Below are 20,360 nucleotides of genomic sequence, written 5' to 3'. Positions count from 1 at the left end.
TGTGCTTCATAACTCATATTCCACAAATGTAATATTAATCAGAATGTCATGTTTAGACTAGTGAGGTCACATATAACATTATTGTCAAGAAAAGTTTAAGGCTGACTTCCCCTTTAGATTGTTTTCAAGCATTTGTTTCTCTTAGTTTTTTAAAGATTTACAGTACATTTATTCAGAAGCTGCATGTTTTAGTATTTTCTATGTGGATTATTTACAATTTGATGTCCTCCAATTCTGTAATGACCCATGTACAGCACTGTCAAATCATTTTACATAAGTTTTCCTTTATCTGTATATCACCACCACTATCCACTGCATTTGCACCAAAGGCTCACCTCACTTTTTCCCTAATAGCAATAAATAATAGGGGTGGTTCTCCAGTCGATATCTTTAATTGCTCCTGGGTTGTATCAATACCAGGCGGTCTCGCTGCTCCATCGCCAGCCACTGGGAACGGGGTTGCCCGGGAAACGGCCGCATGGCAACAGGATCAGAGCCTGGGGGTTGTCTGCTTCTAGCTCTGCTCCCATTTTAAACCGCCTTTCCTCGCTAGATGGTGTGCGAGCCACTGGAGAGTACACTTCCCCGCTCAGTGGGCTCACAGCATCGACCGTACCCGGGACAAACTCAACGCTCGTCCAAAGCCGGCTACGCGGAGCGTGGAAATAAAGCGTTTCTCCTCATTTTCGCCCTGAATTTTGGCAGACTTGGGAAAAGAGCGGCGGCCGCGTCCAGTTGTGACGGACAGAATGATTGCGCTGTCGGATGCTTGCGTTTCTGGTCAGTGGCTAAGTGCGATCCTCCTCAGCCTGGGCTGCCTCTTACCGTCGTGCTTGCCCGCGGGACAAACTGTGGACTATTCCTCCGTGGAAAGTGTGGTCAGCAGGCAAGGCGACACGGCTCTACTCAGGTAAATAAGGGACGAACTTCACTTTTTGCTGCTCGCGTGAGTTCCGCAAAGCTTGGACTCTCACTTTAATTTCCACTCAGTGCTTGTAAACACACGAAAGAGGGTTTTTGTCCTCCTCCCCACGGGAGGGACAATGGGGTGCTGTTGTGTTTTCCCTCCAAGTCGTTCTTGGGGGGTGCGCCGGCTGCCGAGTATGTTGCCCGTTCACGAGACGCTTGAGCCCGCGACAACTGCAAGCAAGCTCGGCTCGTTAGCACCACCGAAGTTTTGACACACGTTGACTTTTCTCAAGAGGTCTTAACAACCTCGATAGATGTCATATTTAATGCGCTTGTTTCTCACTGCATCGTTAGACGTGTTAGGTAATAAGTCGGTTGCAGAGCGTCGTCAATGTTTACGGGAGGTTTAATGGGTGCAAGTCTTTGCAAGTGAATAGAATACAAGAGAATAGAATGCAATCGTGGGTTTTTGATGACAACTTTGGGGGTCGTACAGTGTGATGTCGCAGTTTTAAATACGAGGCACAAGAATGGTTGTGTGGTCATGACTCGCTGTCTCCCCCTCCCTTCCTCTTCTCCATCCCGAGTTCAACCTCCTCCATCACTTGGGCGACATGCCAGCTGCACAGGTAGCTGTCCTTGTCGTATAAAGAGAATACTGGTTGATATGGGTGTGGTTTGGTATCAAAAGATACATGACTATTAGATGCAAAAAAAAAAAAATGCCATTACAATAGAAAATAGCTTAATCATTTGGAAACAACCGTGGATGCTCTACACTGGAATATCTATCCTTGGAGGCTGCTTAAAATCTTTGATTGGTTTGAGTATTAATTAATACTCCCTATAGAGTGTATTTCCATAAAAGCAACGTTTCAGGTGTCGTTGTAGCATAGATAATTATGCAGGCAATAGCAAAAACAAGTTCTGCATGTTCATGGGGAAACCTTAAAATTATGTTGCAAACCTTACACTTGACAAAAAAAAAGACTTCTAAATGAAAAAAATAAAATAAAATAATAAAATTAGGTCTGCACAATATTGGAAAAACGTGATATGCAACATGGGTGGTGAATGTTGCAATATCAACATTATTGCGATGTTTAACACGGCCCTTAAGAAATTAAATTTTTATTATTATCTAATGGAAGAAACACTTTTTCATGTGGCAAAATAAGATGGATCAATATATTCTTTGCTATTTAATTGTAAATATAGGGATGGGGGCACTTTTTTGTGAATATTTTTGCTTTAAGTACAGTATCGGCCATTTTGGACAGTCACGTGATCATCACGCATATATGACATGGCCGCTAATGACAACAAAGACACTCACCAGGAATTATTGCGTCCCACGGCGGACATCAAAGGTGGAATTACGCCCTATAGCAAAAAAGCACTTTTTCAAAAGCAGTACAGCCACGGAAGACTCGCCAAAGATTTGTATCCAGCCGAAAATGGGGATGAAAGTGGCCGATAGGAGGACTCATTCAGCTGGCCGGCTCATAGAAAGTCGGAGTTGGGGACCGTTGACAAGTTGCATTTCACAGAGGCTCAAATTACCCGTCAAGTCACCATTGACATTGTTCACTCTGGAAATGTAAATTGTGGACGGTCCATAACTGGACGGTAAACATCCGGGTGACTTTTACTCTGCTATGCCATATGCTACATGTTGTGTGCTAAGCACACTTTTTATCCCACATTAGGAGAGGCCACCCTCACACGGAATGACATGAAACCTGACGGGCTGAGGATTTTACTCTGATGAGAATTGGCGCAGTAATTGGGATAGAAGACGGTCTTTTTCTTGCCTATTACGTCAGCAAACTCCCATTGAAATGAACGAAGGCGGCATTTGTTTACGCACGGGATACGTCATCACGGTCACGTGACCAGGATAATGGCGTTGCACACAGTATGTTTTTATTTTGATACTTAATCGGTTTAAAATAAAATTCAGGGAATAAGACACCAGAGATATTTGCACTTTCATTCTTTATACACAATGCCTAATCTAATACTGGAAAATTAGTTATTAGTGGTGTGTTCTTTTAAGTTTTCACTCAGAAATAAACACATTATAAACACTGGATGTATACACATTAAATCTTTCTCAATCAACACCTCTGGGTTTCTGTTAATGTGTGGTGGTGATTTTGTCATCAACCCCCAGCTTGTACTTTGCCAGTTTGTTGTGTTTTGCCATAAGAGGGACGTTTCTGGGCGAAAAGTCAATGTTTACCCCTCCAGCCAATCACAGAGCGTGGGGCGTGTCACTGAAGGCAGGCACAATGTTGAGGAGAAGAGTGGGGGTTGAGCCATGGGAGGAGTCAGTTTTGAATTGTTTGTTTACAAACAGAAACGGTCAAAACTTAAGACCCCGCCTTTAAGATGTCCAACGCAACCACATATTTCGATTAAGACTTTTTCTGGCCACTGGATTAGTAGTTTTTCATTTTATTTATTTAAATTAATTTTATTGTGTGCGCTATATAAAATATGTATTTTATGAACAAATAGAAAAAAGATAAATAAAAGAAAAAAATAATGCCATTAATTTCATGCAAGAAAAATGCTATATATATTGGGTATTTACTACAGGTCTTTAAAATTATCTGTGATTGTAAAAGTCGTAGTGGTATAGGTACTTGGCATTGGTATCGGTGACTATTCCAGAGTTGAGTTAAGTACTAGTACTGGTATCAGTCTGAAAATAAGTGGTATCTAACATCCCCAATACAGTTATTTGTATATCAATTTGTATCTCAAAAGTCAGATAAAAGCAAAACATTCTAAATGAAACCTACTGCACGTCTTTGCGATACACATTGCCCATGCCATGATCGCGATGATGTTTCGTATTTTATTTATTAAAAATTCATACATATTCATATTCGGCGAATGCTTTATGTCTCGAAGCCTCGCAAAAATACACGGAATGAGAGGGACCGTCTGTACTCACCCCTCGGTGTATTTTTTTCGAGGCTTTGCGTCATTGCGCAATCACCAAAAGGTGAGCGTCATCATCAATGGGAAGTGGTGATTAACGGAAGTGCCCAGGTCTGCTAATTAAAATGCAGGCTGGGAGACGAGCGAGATCAGCTGATTAGTTTAATTTTAACTCAGTTTCCAATCACCGTTTAGATTCAATTCTGAGATGTTCAACCACTAAAACTTGGTTTTGGTAGTTCACTTTAAAGGAACTATACACAGCAGCACTGTGGTTCAACGGTTTGCATTGTCTCAGAGGAAAAAACTTTTGGGATCCAGTATGTATCTGCTTTGGATTTCCTGTCTTTTGTGTGTTGTCCCTTGTTGTTTGGTTACTCAGACCCCAGATTACAGTCTAAAAGATGCAAGACTCTTCTAGAGTTAGAGCATGGATTCTCAGAAAATGTGAATTGTTGACTGTCTCTAGTCTAAGTATGTGCCCACCTAAGTGACAGGTGATCAGTCCAGGGTGTACCGCGCCGTGTCACCTGGGTAGATTCCAGTCACTCCAGTGACCCTGAGCCGGATAAGTGGTGCTGAAAATTGATGTTTGGAAATTAATGCACTTGCTGTAGCAGGTTATTATAAAAGGCTGTGTACATACAGTACTTGAAATTTCATAGCACCTCTAGATTGTCTGATTCACGCGGCATTCGCACCAAACATATGCACAATCTAAGGCGAGCCTCGATTGTATCTTGTTGTACCAATATCAAATATCCGCTGTGATGGCTCAGAGGATGTGAAGGATGTGGAGGGCATGGCTGCCCCATTTCAATGAATTCTCTAGATGTTGACACGAGGAGATGCTGGGTGTGCACCTGAATACAGAGCAGTTGGACTGTTCAAAGTTACACTCAGGGTTGCTTGTAGTCACTGACGTCTCACACCAATCCCCGCTGAATAGACAAATTGTGTTGTAAGGTTATTATCAGTGTTCGGCAATGCATGCAATGTTATCAAAAGGCTGGAGATGCTTTCTAATTGCATGATTTGCTTGGTTCCTCTTCTTAGTTCTTGCTGACTTCTATAGCCAAACATCATACCTTCTACTTTCCTGGCTGTGTTGTGGGAGAAGCCTTCAAATTCCCTAGTGTCAATCTGGGGAGGCAAAAGCTTTTGCCTGAATCCTGATTGTGTTTTGCACCGGAGATACAGTAAGCTCAGTGAAACAGCTCAGTTGCCTCCTACCTTCAGAGTAAGTCTCAGCATGTAAATCCCTCCACCAAAGACCCACGGAAAAATCCAGCAAATGGGGAAACACCTTAAATTAGTTAGGTGTTATTTCTGAAATTGTTCAGAGGAGGCTGTAACCTTACTCATGTGAGGATATCCTTTGCTTGCACCTGTTGCAATAAAAGTATATACATTCTAAATTGCTCCTCTTTCCTCCCTGGCTTACTTCGTGTTCCATTTTCCGTAATAGCGATACAAGTTGATGTTTTCTTTAACCACATGGGCTCTCTGCTTTTTATCCTTCACATCTTTTCATCGCTCCAAAGCATCTGCCCTAAAAATGTGGATTTTTTAAAAATTTCTATTTATTTTTTAAACTTCTGGCCGTTATTGCCAAGAGAACTCCTTGACCATTAAGAAGGCGCCTGGAAGCTGAATGCTGGCTGAAGAAAATGTGAGATCGCTCGCAAACTGACAAAGCCTGGAGCATGCAATTAGTCACTGCCGCTGGATTATGGAGTCGATCCCGTGAGGTGCGAGCTCTGTCACGTATTCATTTCCACCACCTTATTCAATTCCGAGCACCGTATTACTGCTGCCCTGATTCATGTTGAAACCATACCCAATGAAATTGTTTTGGGCTTCTTGAAGATGAGCAATGGTCCACATGTGTATCATCACCCTTTTAATCATGTTTGATTACCCCAAAGCTGAGCCTCCAACAAAAGCCCTTGTTGTTTATAGTGGCTTGTGCTGATTACACAGCATTTCACCATGCATGAGTGGATCCAAGTTAGGCCCATATGCTGTTTTTACTTTAGATTTTTTTTAACATACTCCCTTTGGAGGCTTATTGATTTCTAGTACTTTAGTCACATCATCATTTCCCTTACCCTTCACAGATTTCATGTCATTTTGGATTCAGTTGACTAAACCTTGACTCTTTCTAGTAAATGACTCATCTGGCTACGGATTTGCGATATACAGCCAGATGACGAGTGCGCCCCCACTCCGCTGTCAGCAAACACTCAGTATCAGTGGCAGTCGCTTCCACACGGACAAGCAGCTGTTATAGCAAGTGTCTATTAATTTAGTCCAACTTAACTCAAATGTGAAGTATGCGGTCAGTAGTTCATAACCAGTGACAACATTGAAATATTATTAGATTCATAATTATCTATGTGGATGATCTTTTTTTGATAATCCAAATATATTCATCTTGTGCAAAGATGCAAAATGCTGTTCACATGACAATGGATTTTATTTGCAACAACCATTCAAAGCCAATTTATCAAGGTAAATATGACTGTGTCATAACAATAATGCAGGGACATAGTTGGAAGTTCTACTCACAGTTCATAACATCTAACACTCAAACCATGCCTATAAACAGTAAAGTCAACCCAAAAATGTTCTTTACAATAATATGTTCTATGCAGCCTCACTAGTCTGAACACGACATTCATTGACTCCCAACCATTTTCACTGAAGCAATCCTCTTCACTCCCGGCTGTTTTACTGGATTTTGACAGATTTTGCAAGACCCACAGAATATTGTGTTCTATTGCTATAAAAACATGGAACCTACCAAAAGAAAGATTAGTGTCTTCTTTCATCAGGGAAAAAAAAGTTGTTCTGTTTCTGTTTTGCAGTAATTAGCATTAGAATATAACTCAGTTTCATCATTATTCACAAATCTACTTCGAACTGTGAGTAAATATATTTTTTTTCAACATGGCCCTGGTTGATCTCTTTAGCTGTACTACCATTTCTTCAACCATTCTTTGCAGTTGAGAGTCTGCCTTCTGTGTATGCTCTAGCATAAAAAAACGTATAAATACATCTTTGGGACACTTAAAACATTTAAATAGAACGTATTTATAAGTTTTTGGGAGCAAATGGGTTAATATTGTGGAATATGAGCCGTTTTTATCCATCTCAGTGGGTGGCCATTTTGCTATTTTCTGTCGCCAGAAAGTGAAATCAGAGTTGCTCAGGGCTCAAATAACGACCAATCACGGCTCACCTGTTTGCTGAAGCTGAGCCATGATTGGTTGTTACCTGAGCCCTGAGCTACTGTGATGTCATTTTCAGCCGACATCTGGCAAAATGGCCGCCCACTGAGATGGATAAAAACATGAGGATTTTAATCAGAATAGTGTGTTTAAACTCTAGTGGGGCAAAATCTTCCCCTTTAAAAACGTTTTTTTTGGTATTACTTGTATTGAGTTGTATTAAGTTTTGTATATCCACCAAGGAAAAACTGTCACGTATTATTTTCTCTAGCTGTCCATATGTTGGCATTTACCATTATCATGTTTGGTTTCTGTTTTTGGTTGTGTGTCTCCCTTGGTCTTGTTGAGTGTAATCCTGCCCTTCCTCGTGTCAACCAATCCGTGCCCTCAGCCACTTGTGTCTTGCCCCAGGTGTGTCTTGTTGTGTCGTTAGTATGTGTATATAGTCTCCTGTCTCCCCTCTGTCTGGGTTGGATCATTCTGTCACGGTGGGGTGGAGGACCCAAATGCAGGGAGGCAGGGGAACCATGGCAGGGATGCATGTTATACTGAATTTTTTTTTTAAACAAAAAACACTAACAGGGGAACTGCGTAAAACTCTAAATAAACAAAACCAACAAAGTTATAAAAAGACCGAAAATCAAAGTAACAACAAAACACCAGAGTGGTGACAGCGACAATGATCCAACCCAGACAGAGGGGAGACAGGAGACTATATACACACACACACACACACACACTAACGACACAACAAGACACACTTGGGGCAAGACACAAGTGGCTGAGGGCACGGATTGGTTGACACGAGGAAGGGCAGGATTACACTCAACAAGACCAAGGGGGGACACACAACCAAAAACAGAAACCAAACATGACAACCATAATGGTATAATGATGTTTGTGCAGCTAACATCCATTTTAAGTGGTTTATGCCTTACGCCCATCACAATACACTACACTAATAGGAATTATTAAGGCGATTTTTCCTCTCAAAGAGACCAATTTTGAGACTGAGTTGTTTGTTGTGTCCAGTAACAATAACTATGGTTGAAAACAAAAACTGCCATTTTATGCACTTATTACTCCAGTAACACTAACTATGGTTGAAAAAACAAAACAAAACTCTGCAATTTTATGCACTTTAGCACTTTTCATTACACAACCACAATCAGTTTGGTTAACTAAGGCTACCTTAAGTTACCTCCTCCTGGTGCGATGGAGTATGAATATGTGTAAAATTGGTGAATTTGAATGATGATATTACCTGTCAATTATATTGTATCAGACACTCAATCGAAGCAACTCTGTTTAACTCATTGGACACATCTTAGAAGGCGAATGAAATACCAAAAATCCTATTGTCTATTTTCTGCACCGCATTTATTAATGTGACTCGTGTTGCTGTCTGAACAATGTCGCTGTGTTTCCCAGCCCATATGCTCGTTGTCTTCTTCACAACTTGCATCTATTGTGTGAATAGCCGCTTGACCTCCATTTTTAGCAAGTGAAGTGTGAAAAAGCTTTTTAAACTGGCTGGCTAGCTGTATTGTTAGCCGCATGGTGACTCTGTTTCTATCCTGGTGAAACTGCTTACTGAGATTCATCACATAGATTACTTTTCTAGTAGCCATTTATATTTGATATGCCTTATCCAAATGTGTTACGTTAAAGCTACTACAGATGTTTGTGTGTGGCACGAATACAAAAATATCAAGGATGCATGTTCTGTATTTAGAGCACAAGCTCGGCGCTGATTAAGACAACGTAAAATGGTTTGACAAATTAACAAGTTATGGCTTATTTTGAATGTACATTCATTGGTTTTGATGGGAACGTTGCCACCAACATCGATGTGTGTCATGATGACAGTTGAATCGCTTCTTCTTTTGTGCTCGCTTCTTGAACAGATCAGGAACAAAATAATAGCTTGCCAATCACTGCGTGATAAAAAGTGCATCATGAGTGCATTCACCTTAGCATTAGCAGCTAACTTGTTGCACCATTGATCAGATCACCCCAAAAGTCTTATAATGGGCCAGGGTTGCTGGACATTCGGGTTTGGTCAGTCTATTTGGTAAGGTCAGGTTTATTTTAAAGTAAGCTATTTCAATTACTCAGAGTTGACCTCCTTTCATGGTGACCCGCTGAAATTGTTCAGACTTTTTATCGTTCATTGTGCATGGTTATGCTTCCAGAGGATTGTCATCGTCATGAGGTCACGTGTAAATGTGTTGGGCATCGTTCAATGTGGGCCTACAAATTGTTTCTGCTGTTGGGATTCCTGGTATTTAATCAATAGTCATCCATCTCCTTCCATCTGAGCATGTCACTACCCAACTGAACTTCAATGAATTAACTTCATTTTTGATTAAGATGTGACTGAAATGTCTCCACATGGACCACAAAGCAATTGGAGCTGCTTCATCATCAAGAACAAATAATGGCATTAATCTACAAGATAATAACAGTGGCGACATAACAATAATGAAACAGAATCATGAGCAACTGGGGGTTCAGTATCTTCCTCTACTTTGACAAGTCTGGTCGCGAACTGGGACTGGAATCAGCAATCTCTCAATTCCTTTGCATCTGTGTTGTTATGTCTGTGACCTTATACACTGAAGCTTCCCTTACGTTTTATCTTGTTTCTGTTTTTGTTTGCTTGAAAGGCATTTTCATTAGCATGTTGCTCTAAGCAGGGGTGTCAAACTCATTTTCATCCTAGGCCACTCCTTATGAAAAAAAAAAAACAGACGGTGGTTGGATAATACTGAAGCGGTGGCATATTGTTTGGCCAAGATAAACAATCCGGCGGCGGTTATTTTACCGTGACCGGTAACTCTCCTCATGCTAACCGGACGCTAAGCTAACGTGCTCTCGACTAGACGGCATGCGCGTTGCTGTTGCGCAGCGGCGTAAACATGCACATTTGCGTTATTCATACCCGCTAGTCATGTCTACAAGCCATCACCGGATTTTCTCGCTCCTCTTATTGACCAATCAGAGACATTCACGGCAAAATAATGCTCACAGGAGGGTTGCCAGTTATGGCAAAATAACCACTGCCTAAACAATCGCAGGGGAAAACATTTTTTCAACAATACACTTGCCTGCGATGTACAGAGCATGATGCCACAGATACCGTATCATCATTATTATTTTTTGCCTCTATAACACGAGGATCAACCACACAGGAGAAAATAATGAACTTTCTTTACATATGCAATTTGCCACCAACTTCTGAAGGTTTGTGTTTTATTTGTATTTGCTAAGTAAATGTGCTTTATGTGCTTTAAGCAGTTATGTTACAATTAGACCTCGCAGAGTAAACACTATCTGGTCTGTTTTTAATTTCATTTCATTCCATTATGGTTGCTATATTTGCACTTTGTTTACATTTCAATTGTGGTAAAAAAAAGGTGGCTTAAATATCGTGCCGCAATAAAAGTTATATTATTCCAAAGCACCGATCACAAATCTATTGTCCAGTAATTATTCGTCTAAAATATCGTCACCGCAAATTTCTTTGAAATATCGTTATATAATTTTTAGGCCATACCATATCACCCACCCCTAGACGCCAATATTTAGCATTTTGACGACCTTTAAAAAAGGAACAAAAATCTGCTGTATAATAATAATAATGCACCAGATGCATAGCGAACTTTTGCTTTCAAATCATGTTAAACCACATTAGCAATCCAGCCGCAGCTTGCAAGTAGCGGAGGCTGGTAAAATATTGTGCAACAAGCATTCTCCAATACATACTGCGAGTTGATGCGGGCATACAATTTGGGCATCTCTGTTACACTGAGCAGAGCACCCGGAAGTGGATGCAAAGACGTAATCAACATGCATTACCATGATTGGACTCTCAGTAGGGTCCAAATCCTTGTAGACTTTATATTGATACTGTGCTATTCTGAAATGTTATCAATAAAGATTGAGAAGATTGGATTAGTTGTAATTGTTTTAAATAAGTACTTGAACCCCTTTTTTCCCCACATAAGTTGAGTTTTAGACCACTGTTTTAAGCCCTACAAACAAATGACATACAATGTTTTATTTATTCTTAAATTACATTTCCTTTTGGTCACAAAAGATGGAAGCCACCATACCATATATTGTCATATTTCTTCTGTGGAATATGAAAGGCTGTCATTCTGAAAATGATGATTTAGTATATGTCATCTGCATAGTAAATTAATTACTGTGGTAAATGTTTATTGGAGCAAGGTAATTGGAGTGTCTGCATTGGTAATTACAAGTAAATGGAGAAAGAGGCAGTAGGGCAAATCAATATCACAAATAATTTAGCCACCTAATGCTGCTATTGCTTATTCAAGTAAGCTTATCTAATGTAAGTCTTTTAAATGCTAAACTTGATTTTTTCTGAATGAATATTAATTTTGTGTTTGGGAAATAGCACTGATGAATATACAACTTTTTGTGTATGTTGGTACGCTAATTTATATACATTGGATGTTAACTCATTCACTGCCATTGACGGCTATATACGTCAAAAATTCATTTGAACTATTTCTATTAGCTTAGCTTTTTTTCCCACTTTTGTTAACAAGAGTATGAAAACCTAGAAAAATATATTGTACATTTAGAACAGAAATACAATTTGTGATTAATTGTGAGTTAACTAGTGAAGTCATGCGATTAATTACGGAAAAAATTACGGCCCTCATTTTTAATAATCTTTTCTTTTTTAAAAAAGAAAAATAAAAAAAAGAAAAGATTATTAAAAATTAGGGGCGTCAGGCGTTTACATATTTTAATCAGAATTAATCGCATGACTTTACTAGTTAACTCATGATTAATCACAAATTTTACATCTGTTCTTTTTTCCCCCCTTTTTTGAGAGAGCTCTGTATTGTTCATTCGGTAATTTTACCGATTCGACATGTCATCATCATTGCTCTCTCTTTTTTTGTGTGCGTTTACATCTGTTCTAAATGTACAATAAAAAAAAATTCCCCCTAGGTTTTCATACTCTGGAAAAATGTGGGAAAAAATGTTAAACTAATAGAAATAGTTCAAATGAATTTTTGACGTCTATAGCCGTCAATGGCAGTGAATGAGTTAAATTACTGTTACAACTTCAACGATAGCTCACTAAAGTATAACCAAAGTCATGAGGTGAGGAAAATGCAATTTGGAATAACAGCGAGATAATGTGCGTATTGAAGTTTGGGCCTTTTGTAATCCTTGTATGAAAATGAAAAGGAGGAGCATTTATCTTTATGCTAATTGAAAGACAGTATAGGAGCTATACATGACATTTTTGATAATACTGTATGCTAAATGCATAGCGACTATTCTGCATATAAGTAGGCTTTACACATACACGCCCGTTTCATTCGTCTGCATTCTGCGTGCCACAATCGAAATTCCCCGAGGCACGCAATCGCGTTCCAGCTTGCACAGAATCTTCCATCTTCTCTAAAGCAGCCAGTCGTCTTTGGTGAAACTGTGTGGGCCAAGTCTCTTCGCTACAAACCTAAATTCAGGCACTGCCTTTGATTTGAACACAATGCCCCCGCTGTCTTCTTCGCTACACCATGTGAGGGGAACTTTGATTTCTTTCAAACATTCACCTGCGTTCTTGCCAGCATACTCGATAATGTAGTAGTCCTCACAATGTGAAGTGGGTAAGCCTGTCATCTTTGTTTCATGGCCATCATTAGTGCAATCTAATTAGTAACGCTTCCCCACCCGCTTCACCCCCAACAAAAACAAAAGCGAAACTACAGTTGCAGTACTGTTTGTTATTCCTATTCCGGCCACAAATAACGATCGTTTCCCCAATGGATTATGGTGAACGTCAGCAAGTGAGATACAGGAGACAAATCAGAAATAAGACAACAACAGGCTGTGTGCCAACATTGCAAACAAAGTGTTTTGTAACACCCATTTGTAGTTAAGAGTCAAACAGCTAAAATTGTACGTCTGAGAGCTCTCCAGCAGTGAATAGCTGCCTGTGAGTAAGTCGCCAGACAAACTGATACCTTTCAGAAGAAGAATTTAATAGCCAACGTGGGCACAAAGTCAAGGCAGAATTGCACAGCGAGTATTGCTGCATACATAAAGGTACAAGTGTACAGAAAAGCTAGGTCATTCCTTTATCTGTATAATGTTGACGTGCAACGATTCATCAACTATTAATCAATTGTCAAATTAAACGGTAATCATTTTTGCGGACCAAACCAGTAAATTAATCATATTTATTTAATGTTTGTTTGTTTTTCCTGCACTATCAATTTGAAAACAATGTCCTGTTTTATTTTTATTTTTATATAAAGGGATATAAATCTAACTGATTAATTTATTAATCAACAAACTTATCGACAGATTAATCAATGCATAAAATCATCTTATTTGGGCAAAGTTTAATGACTAATTAGTAATTATGTGATTAGGCAGTTCTCTACAACAGTAACATGGTTAAAACATTCCCCACTCTTCACCTGTGCAGGTAATAAGAGCATATTTTCCAGCAAACAGGTGCCAGAAAAATCATCAGTCTGGGCTGTGCAATATTAAAATATCATACCCAACCCCTTCATTTCAAGGGTCAGTGAGTGACTGCCTGACCCCACTTGTAAAATCAAAACAAAACTAATTAATATAGAAAGGTTATCATAATGGTCCACTCTAGGGCTGTGCAATTAATCGAAATTCAATTACAATTTCAATTATTACAAAATCAGCATAATTGTAAAAAAAAAGATTATTAATACACGTTTTTTAGTTGTTTAAATATATATATTTGCACCTTTTTTAAATTCTAAAATAACTTATTTAATAAATTTTGTTTCGTCCAAAAAGAACTTGCATAAGTACAGTGTTTCAAATAATTGTATTTTTCTTAACATTTTTATTTATTTATTTTTTTGTACCAAAAAAATACGTAAAAGATCGTCCTACTGTACAGTGCACAAGCTGTACTCCAGCTTCAAGTTTTTGCCAACATAAATAAATATATATTATTATAAATCTATATTATTATAAACGTTTTCTTGTTTTGTACCAAAAAAAGAAATAATCGTTTAGATAATTGTGATTTAATTTCTTGCCAAAATAACCGTGATTATTATTTTTTCCATAACCAAGCAGTCCTAGTCCACTCTATATATGATAAAGCCACCGAAATACCCAACAACAAAAGCAACATAGCAGTATTAAAAGTATTTTACAAGTATTTTTGGAGATGTTATGAGTTAAAAACCTCCAATATACTGTACATATATCGCTCATATGGGCTGGGTATCGATTCAGAGTTCCAAAATCGATTTGATACGATTCAGAAGGGCCTGATTCGATTTGATTCATGATTCACGTTCATTTTCGATTCAGTTAAGGATTTCATGCAGTAACAATTTTACTTTTATATGGAAGACATTCTCAAAAGTATCAATGTTGCAAATAGAAACTTCTTGCTCTTACTTATTTAGTGCATTAGTATGAAAATATATATTTAATATTTACATTTAAAATTGAATTCAATGCATGATCAAAACAACAAATAATAATTGAAACAGATTACAACCACAGCACTATGTAAATAAAGTGGCAAAAACACTGGGATCCTCTTGGAGTACTCAGAATAACAGAAGGGCACATTAGTAGTGATGGCAAAATGAAGCTTCATGAAGCATTTGCGATATTTTTTGACTCCTCTAGATGGCACTCTTGATTCAAAGATGCAATGCAAATGTAATCCATTTTCATTGCACTTGCCTTTATCTTTAAACCAAGAGCACCATCTAGAGGAGTCAAAAAATATCGCAAATGCTTCATGAAGCTTCATTTTGCCATCACTACCAACAGGCCATCACTACACATTAGCATTTGGTAGCCATATTTAAAAGTGTCGATTCATTGTTTTATGAATCGATATCGGGCTATGAAAAGGAATATCGATTCGATATCGATATATAGATTTTTTTTAAACCCAGTCCTAATAGCTCACATCATGTAGCTCTTAAATTAGCTCTTTTTTTTCATGCAAGTCTTTTTGTGCATGCTACAAAATTGCAATTTTGTTGTATTAACTGTGATGAATGAGTAAATGTCAAGAACAATACATTATTCCATATTTAGTCCACTCTAACCAAACAATTTGACTTTGTTAATAGGGCCTAAAACTTCACATATCAATTTATTTTTTCTCTTCTGGTATGATTTCTTGTTTGTCATAGTGAATTTGGTCTGAACATTGAGTGAGCTATTTTACAAAAAATGTAAATGGATTTTTTGGGAAACCGTATGAAAGGTGCCTCTGGTGCAGTGCCGCCTTGTTTTGCCAGCTGTTCTTTGCAGCTATGGGCGTACATCATAATGTATTAACATTAAAGAGGTGTCTGACAAGCTGTTATGTTTTCTTTATGAGTTTTTTTTTTCTTGGCCTCACAACAGGTAACGAGGTTCTGTCACCGCGATGCTTCATTTAACTGACAAGTCTTTTCTAGCTCATCTGAATACTATGCGGAAATACTTGTTTGTTCATGTTACAAAACAAAATACAGATGTATAAAAAAGCTTTTGATTGTCATATGCATCTCTAATGTTAAAGTGTTTGTTAATGTAGATAAAAGAGCGATCATAAACTTTATAATATATAAGATGTGTTTTGTAAGATTTCTGTCTTAAATCTACTGTACCGGTGTGTTTGAGTTCAAGGTAAGTAAACTAAGCCGTATGGAGGCATAGTTCAAGTAAAACATTTTGGGGTATTTCCCCTCACATTGAAGACGTCCTTGTACAAGTGACTCTCCAGGGCAATTCAAATGAATGCTTTATTTTTTATTTTTCCGTCAGTTCAAATGCACAAGTCTTCAATGTCTATTTATCAGCTAGTTTGCTGCCCCCCCCCATCTATATTTTTTTTATCATCTTACGATTAATAATGGGATTGTGTACAGCTGCATGAATTATTCATGCGTGCATTGCTTTGTAGAGATTTAGAACGAAATAGGAATATTTTTCCATTAAAAGCAAAGCATTGAGCAGCTAATGAACAAGCAAGCCTGTCAAAGGAAGGACAGCAATGTTCTGAGATTGTCCTCAAGAGAGCCTGTGCAAACCCACATGAGAGCCAAAATTCTAAAGCTTCTGTACATATCTCCACCTGCTCCTCCATGGAAATTGTGACGATTTTCCTTGGGATATCACAAGTTGAAGCCTTTCCTAGTTTGCTTTGCTACTGCTGAAGTGACAGGTCCTAATGATGCAGCCTGGAGACCCTAACATGTTTTGAAATTGCGTAGCGATAACAGCAGCAGAGAAGGCTAAGAGAGCATCAAACGTGAGAACGGAAAATATTTTGCCAGATTTTCTGGTTATAAATTGAAATTGTGGCTAGCCAAATTGTACTTATTTGCATAGATAGCGTTTATTATTTATAGACGCACCACCACCATCACTTGTGTGTAAAATGGTGACATCCAGGTCAATTTCTTGCACAACTTGTATTGCTCACCTACGCATTGCTTAGAAAAATTACAATTTGCTCTTTTTTGAACGACAGGTCAACAAATTTCATTATGTAAATTTAAGGATTAAAGGATGCAAGTTTATTTTTCAGATGTGTAATGAATAGTGAAACCGTTGTTACTTGTGTACAACTGCTGTAAATGGTTAGTTCTTAACTCTTTCACTCCCAGCTATTTTCACTGAAGCAACCCCCTTTGTTCCTAGCTGTTTTACTGGATTTTGACTGATTTTGCAAGGCCCACAAAATATTGTGTTCCATTGCTATAAAAACATGGAACCTACCAAAAGAAAGATTAGTGTCTTCTTTCATCAGGAAAAAAAAGTATAGCTAAGTTCCGTCATTATTCACGAATCTGTTTAAAACAGTGGGGAAACGAGATTTTTGCAACATGGCCCTGGTTGATCTCTTATACTCTGCTGCCACCTGCTGGAATTTTTTCCAATAACTACCATTTCTTTAAGCGACCTCTTCAGGTCAGAGGCTGCTTCAAAGCCTTCTGTATGCTCTAGCATAAAAAAACAACAACATAAAAAAACGTATGTTGTTTAAATATGTTTTTGGGACCATGGTAATATTTAAAATAGAACGTTTTATACATTTTTGGGAGTAAATGAGTTAAACTGGGTTTGATTGAACCACAGGTGTGTATGTCTCAGGGGTTCAGTGGAGGTCAAGATACACACGTGACTCAAATGTTGCCTGATGATATGCCCCCCTTGGCCATCATTGGCTGCAGTTCTTCACATTGCTGCAGGGCATTTGGTGCGCTCAGTAGTCGACGGCTGTTGTGATCGTATGTCATGTGATTCCTTTATTACTGTAATCCCTTCATACTATGTTGAGAAAAAAATGCTTGGATGAATATGTGCAATATGAATTCACATATTTCACGGAACATATGGTGTTCCGCAGGGTTCAATTCTGGGGCCTATGCTGTTTTCATTGTATCTGCTGCCCCTGGGTTCCATCTTAAGAAAACAGCAGTGGTTGTTCTAAGTGCTATAGAGTTGAGTTGGGTGAGTCAGCGTCCTAATTGCATGATTTGCAGCACTTTACCTATGTGGTAGATTTGAAAAAGTAAAAAATAAAACAATAAAGAAGGGTTCAATGAATGCCCATACAGTAGGAAACTGGTGGTTGTCAGTACTAGTGATGGCAAAATGAAGCTTCATGAATCATTTGCGATATTTTTTGACTCCTCTAGATGGTGCTCTTGGTTTAAAGATAAAGGCAAGTGCAATGAAAATGGATTACATTTGCATTGCATCTTTGAATCATGAGTGCCATCTAGAGGAGTCAAAAAATATCGCAAATGCTTCATGAAGCTTCATTTTGCCATCACGACCTAACACCACTCTGAGAGTTTGTTTGGAGAGGCATATCCTTCTCCCTTCGCATTAATTTCCAAATGCAGACTATGTTTTAAACTAAGCTCCATCTTAGCACTCACTCCACCCTTTTTCCCTTTAATAATTCACAGTTTTTTTTAAGGAGCTTTGTTTATAGAGCAATAACAATTGGCCATGTGACCAACTATTTTGACCAACTATTTTGACCGATGCTTGGATTTAATTGGCCGGCTGATTAATCGTTCGGGCCCTACTAGTAATCATCCTGTAAGGCTAAGTGTGCCGATCAGTTGTTCCTCACCCATCTAAAATTTCTGAACATTTCCCCTTTATTTGAAACCAGAGAACATACACCACCGCAGTTAATGGAATCCTTTCCAAACATATGGTTTGCAACTGTCGTAGGTCATAGGCATAACCGCGTGGATTAATGCATGATGTGAACATGGTGTGTTGTTCATCAAACACTTTGAAAGGATACAGGCCTTCTATTTGCACTGGAAGCCCTAAATGGATTAAAGATCCTGAGGTTGTCAGTTCAAATGTGGAAACAGCGGAGACCGCTGACGTGTCCTTGAGCGAGACATTAAATCAAAATTGTGGCTGTTACTATCTGTCGTCATAAGCATTACACACATATCACTGGTTACATTATGAGTCACCTTCAATGAAGACTGGAGAAACAAACAAAGTAATCCACAGATAGCATTGTGAACCAGAGCACAGTCCTGTGGGATATCACCAGGCTTTGGTCTGGACTCTGTGGTTGTTTACAAATTTTCTTGTAATGTATTCTGTACGTGCACAGAACCCTGATAGTTATTGTGTTACAAAGATATTTGTAGCCGGTGCTGCCCACCTTATTTCTCACCTAATGTGCACTACATGGTGAACAGAAGTTACAGAACCCCCCCCAGTGCGGCTGACATGGTAGCAGGCTTGTGAGTAGTGCTTAATCAGAAGAGTGTAGCTCACACACATCTGTCTGCGTGGGTGGTTTGCTTGGAGCTGGACCTCGCACACGCAGGGTCGGGATTTTGTGGGGTTGCCCAATTAGTGCTAAAATGTGAAGCAGTGTGAGAGTACATCAGCAGTGACGAGTGCACCAGAGGAGACGTGTCATCAATCAGAGCACCAGCTCCCAGCTAGCAGCAACCGTTTTCTTCCACAAGGAGGGAAAAGGAAGAGCCAATTTAGACAACGTTTGATCTGACCTAGCTCGGGACAGTGACTGCTGATTATTAATGAACCTATTTAAGTTTTGCATTGGATCAATGCTGCAATATTATTAACCGGGTGATGAATCTTAATAATTGTTAGTACCTTCACTAAATGCAGCATAAATTATGTATTGATAGCGATCATGTTTATTCATTGTGTATTTATCAGATTTGTGCGAAAAAAATACTTACCAAACACTTAGTTCCACAAATTATTTCCCACAATTAGCACTGTAAATTGAACCTATAAATTAATTTCTTTAATTTATAAATGGGATGAATGACAGTTTTTGCCATTCACCTATGTATCTTTCTTATTAAAAAAACAAAAAAAAACAGTAAACAGGCTGCAGCGTGGAATGTACATACAGATAAAATGACAAATTCGTCATTAACCCTATAACGGCACATAATTGGTGGTCTTCTGCACGATATTGTGTGATATCGGTATTTTGCCCAACCCCTCTTGAAAGTCGCATGAGCACATCGGCGCGTCATTTGATCGTCAAGAGAGGAGATTTGAGGTTAAAATCGTGCAAATTCTCCTGCAATAAAACATTGACTATTGTGTATAGCCAAAACACTGTGCCCTCCATTGTTGTCAAAAGTGATTAAACACGCATCACCGAGCTGAGACATTCCAGTGAGTATCATGCGCCTTCATTATAATAAACACAGGCACATCGTTCACGATGGTTGCATTAGAGTTCCATTCATTGGGATTGGAATTCGATTTGATATGGTGCAACTCAGTTAGAAAAGGTTTAATGCAATGAGTTTTTTTGTCATTTTACATACATGGCATTTGCTTCATAAAATATATTTCTGCAATAAAAGACGATTTGATACGTATCTCGATATATGTTTAAGTCGAACGATTTGGTTCAATTCGATGCCCATGCATCTTTTAAATCAAAACCGATATTTATATGTCAATATAGGTACGGATGAATGTTTTGGGGTGTTTATGAAATTCTGATTTATTGATTTATTTTATAAATCAAAACAGTCCCAGTAAAACTATAGATACAAGCAATAGTTCAACATTTAATGACATTTCTACCGAGGCTGCCAAATCATTAAAGGTAAGTATGTAATCTGTATACAATGTTTTTCTTTTCATTCTGAATGAGCTTGATATACATGTTTCATGAAGTATGACAAAAAAAAAAAAGGAAGAAAAAGAAAACAA

The 20,360-nt window shown here is 38.5% G+C and overlaps 1 protein-coding gene across 2 annotated transcripts in view; it reads left to right on the top strand.

The window, feature by feature from the left end:
* The first annotated feature begins 515 nt into the window (after positions 1-515).
* The window catches only part of negr1 (neuronal growth regulator 1), a 154,316-nt gene continuing 134,471 nt past the window's right edge, over positions 516-20,360 (top strand). Inside the window, exon 1 of one of the 2 annotated variants that reach the window (XM_086089000.1) lies at positions 516-910. In XM_086089000.1, the coding sequence (XP_085945126.1) occupies positions 750-910 (161 nt within the window). In that variant the 5' untranslated portion in view covers positions 516-749. The remainder of the gene's footprint in view (positions 911-20,360) is intronic. The other variant, XM_086089001.1, reaches the window with a different exon arrangement.

Source organism: Leptonotus elevatus, chromosome 11, assembly GCF_054856555.1.
Source record: "Leptonotus elevatus isolate MCC_2025b chromosome 11, RoL_Lele_1.0, whole genome shotgun sequence".
NCBI classification, from domain to species: domain Eukaryota; kingdom Metazoa; phylum Chordata; class Actinopteri; order Syngnathiformes; family Syngnathidae; genus Leptonotus; species Leptonotus elevatus.
Note: the sequence above shows the minus strand (reverse complement) of the source record. Positions and strands in the feature narration are given on the sequence as shown.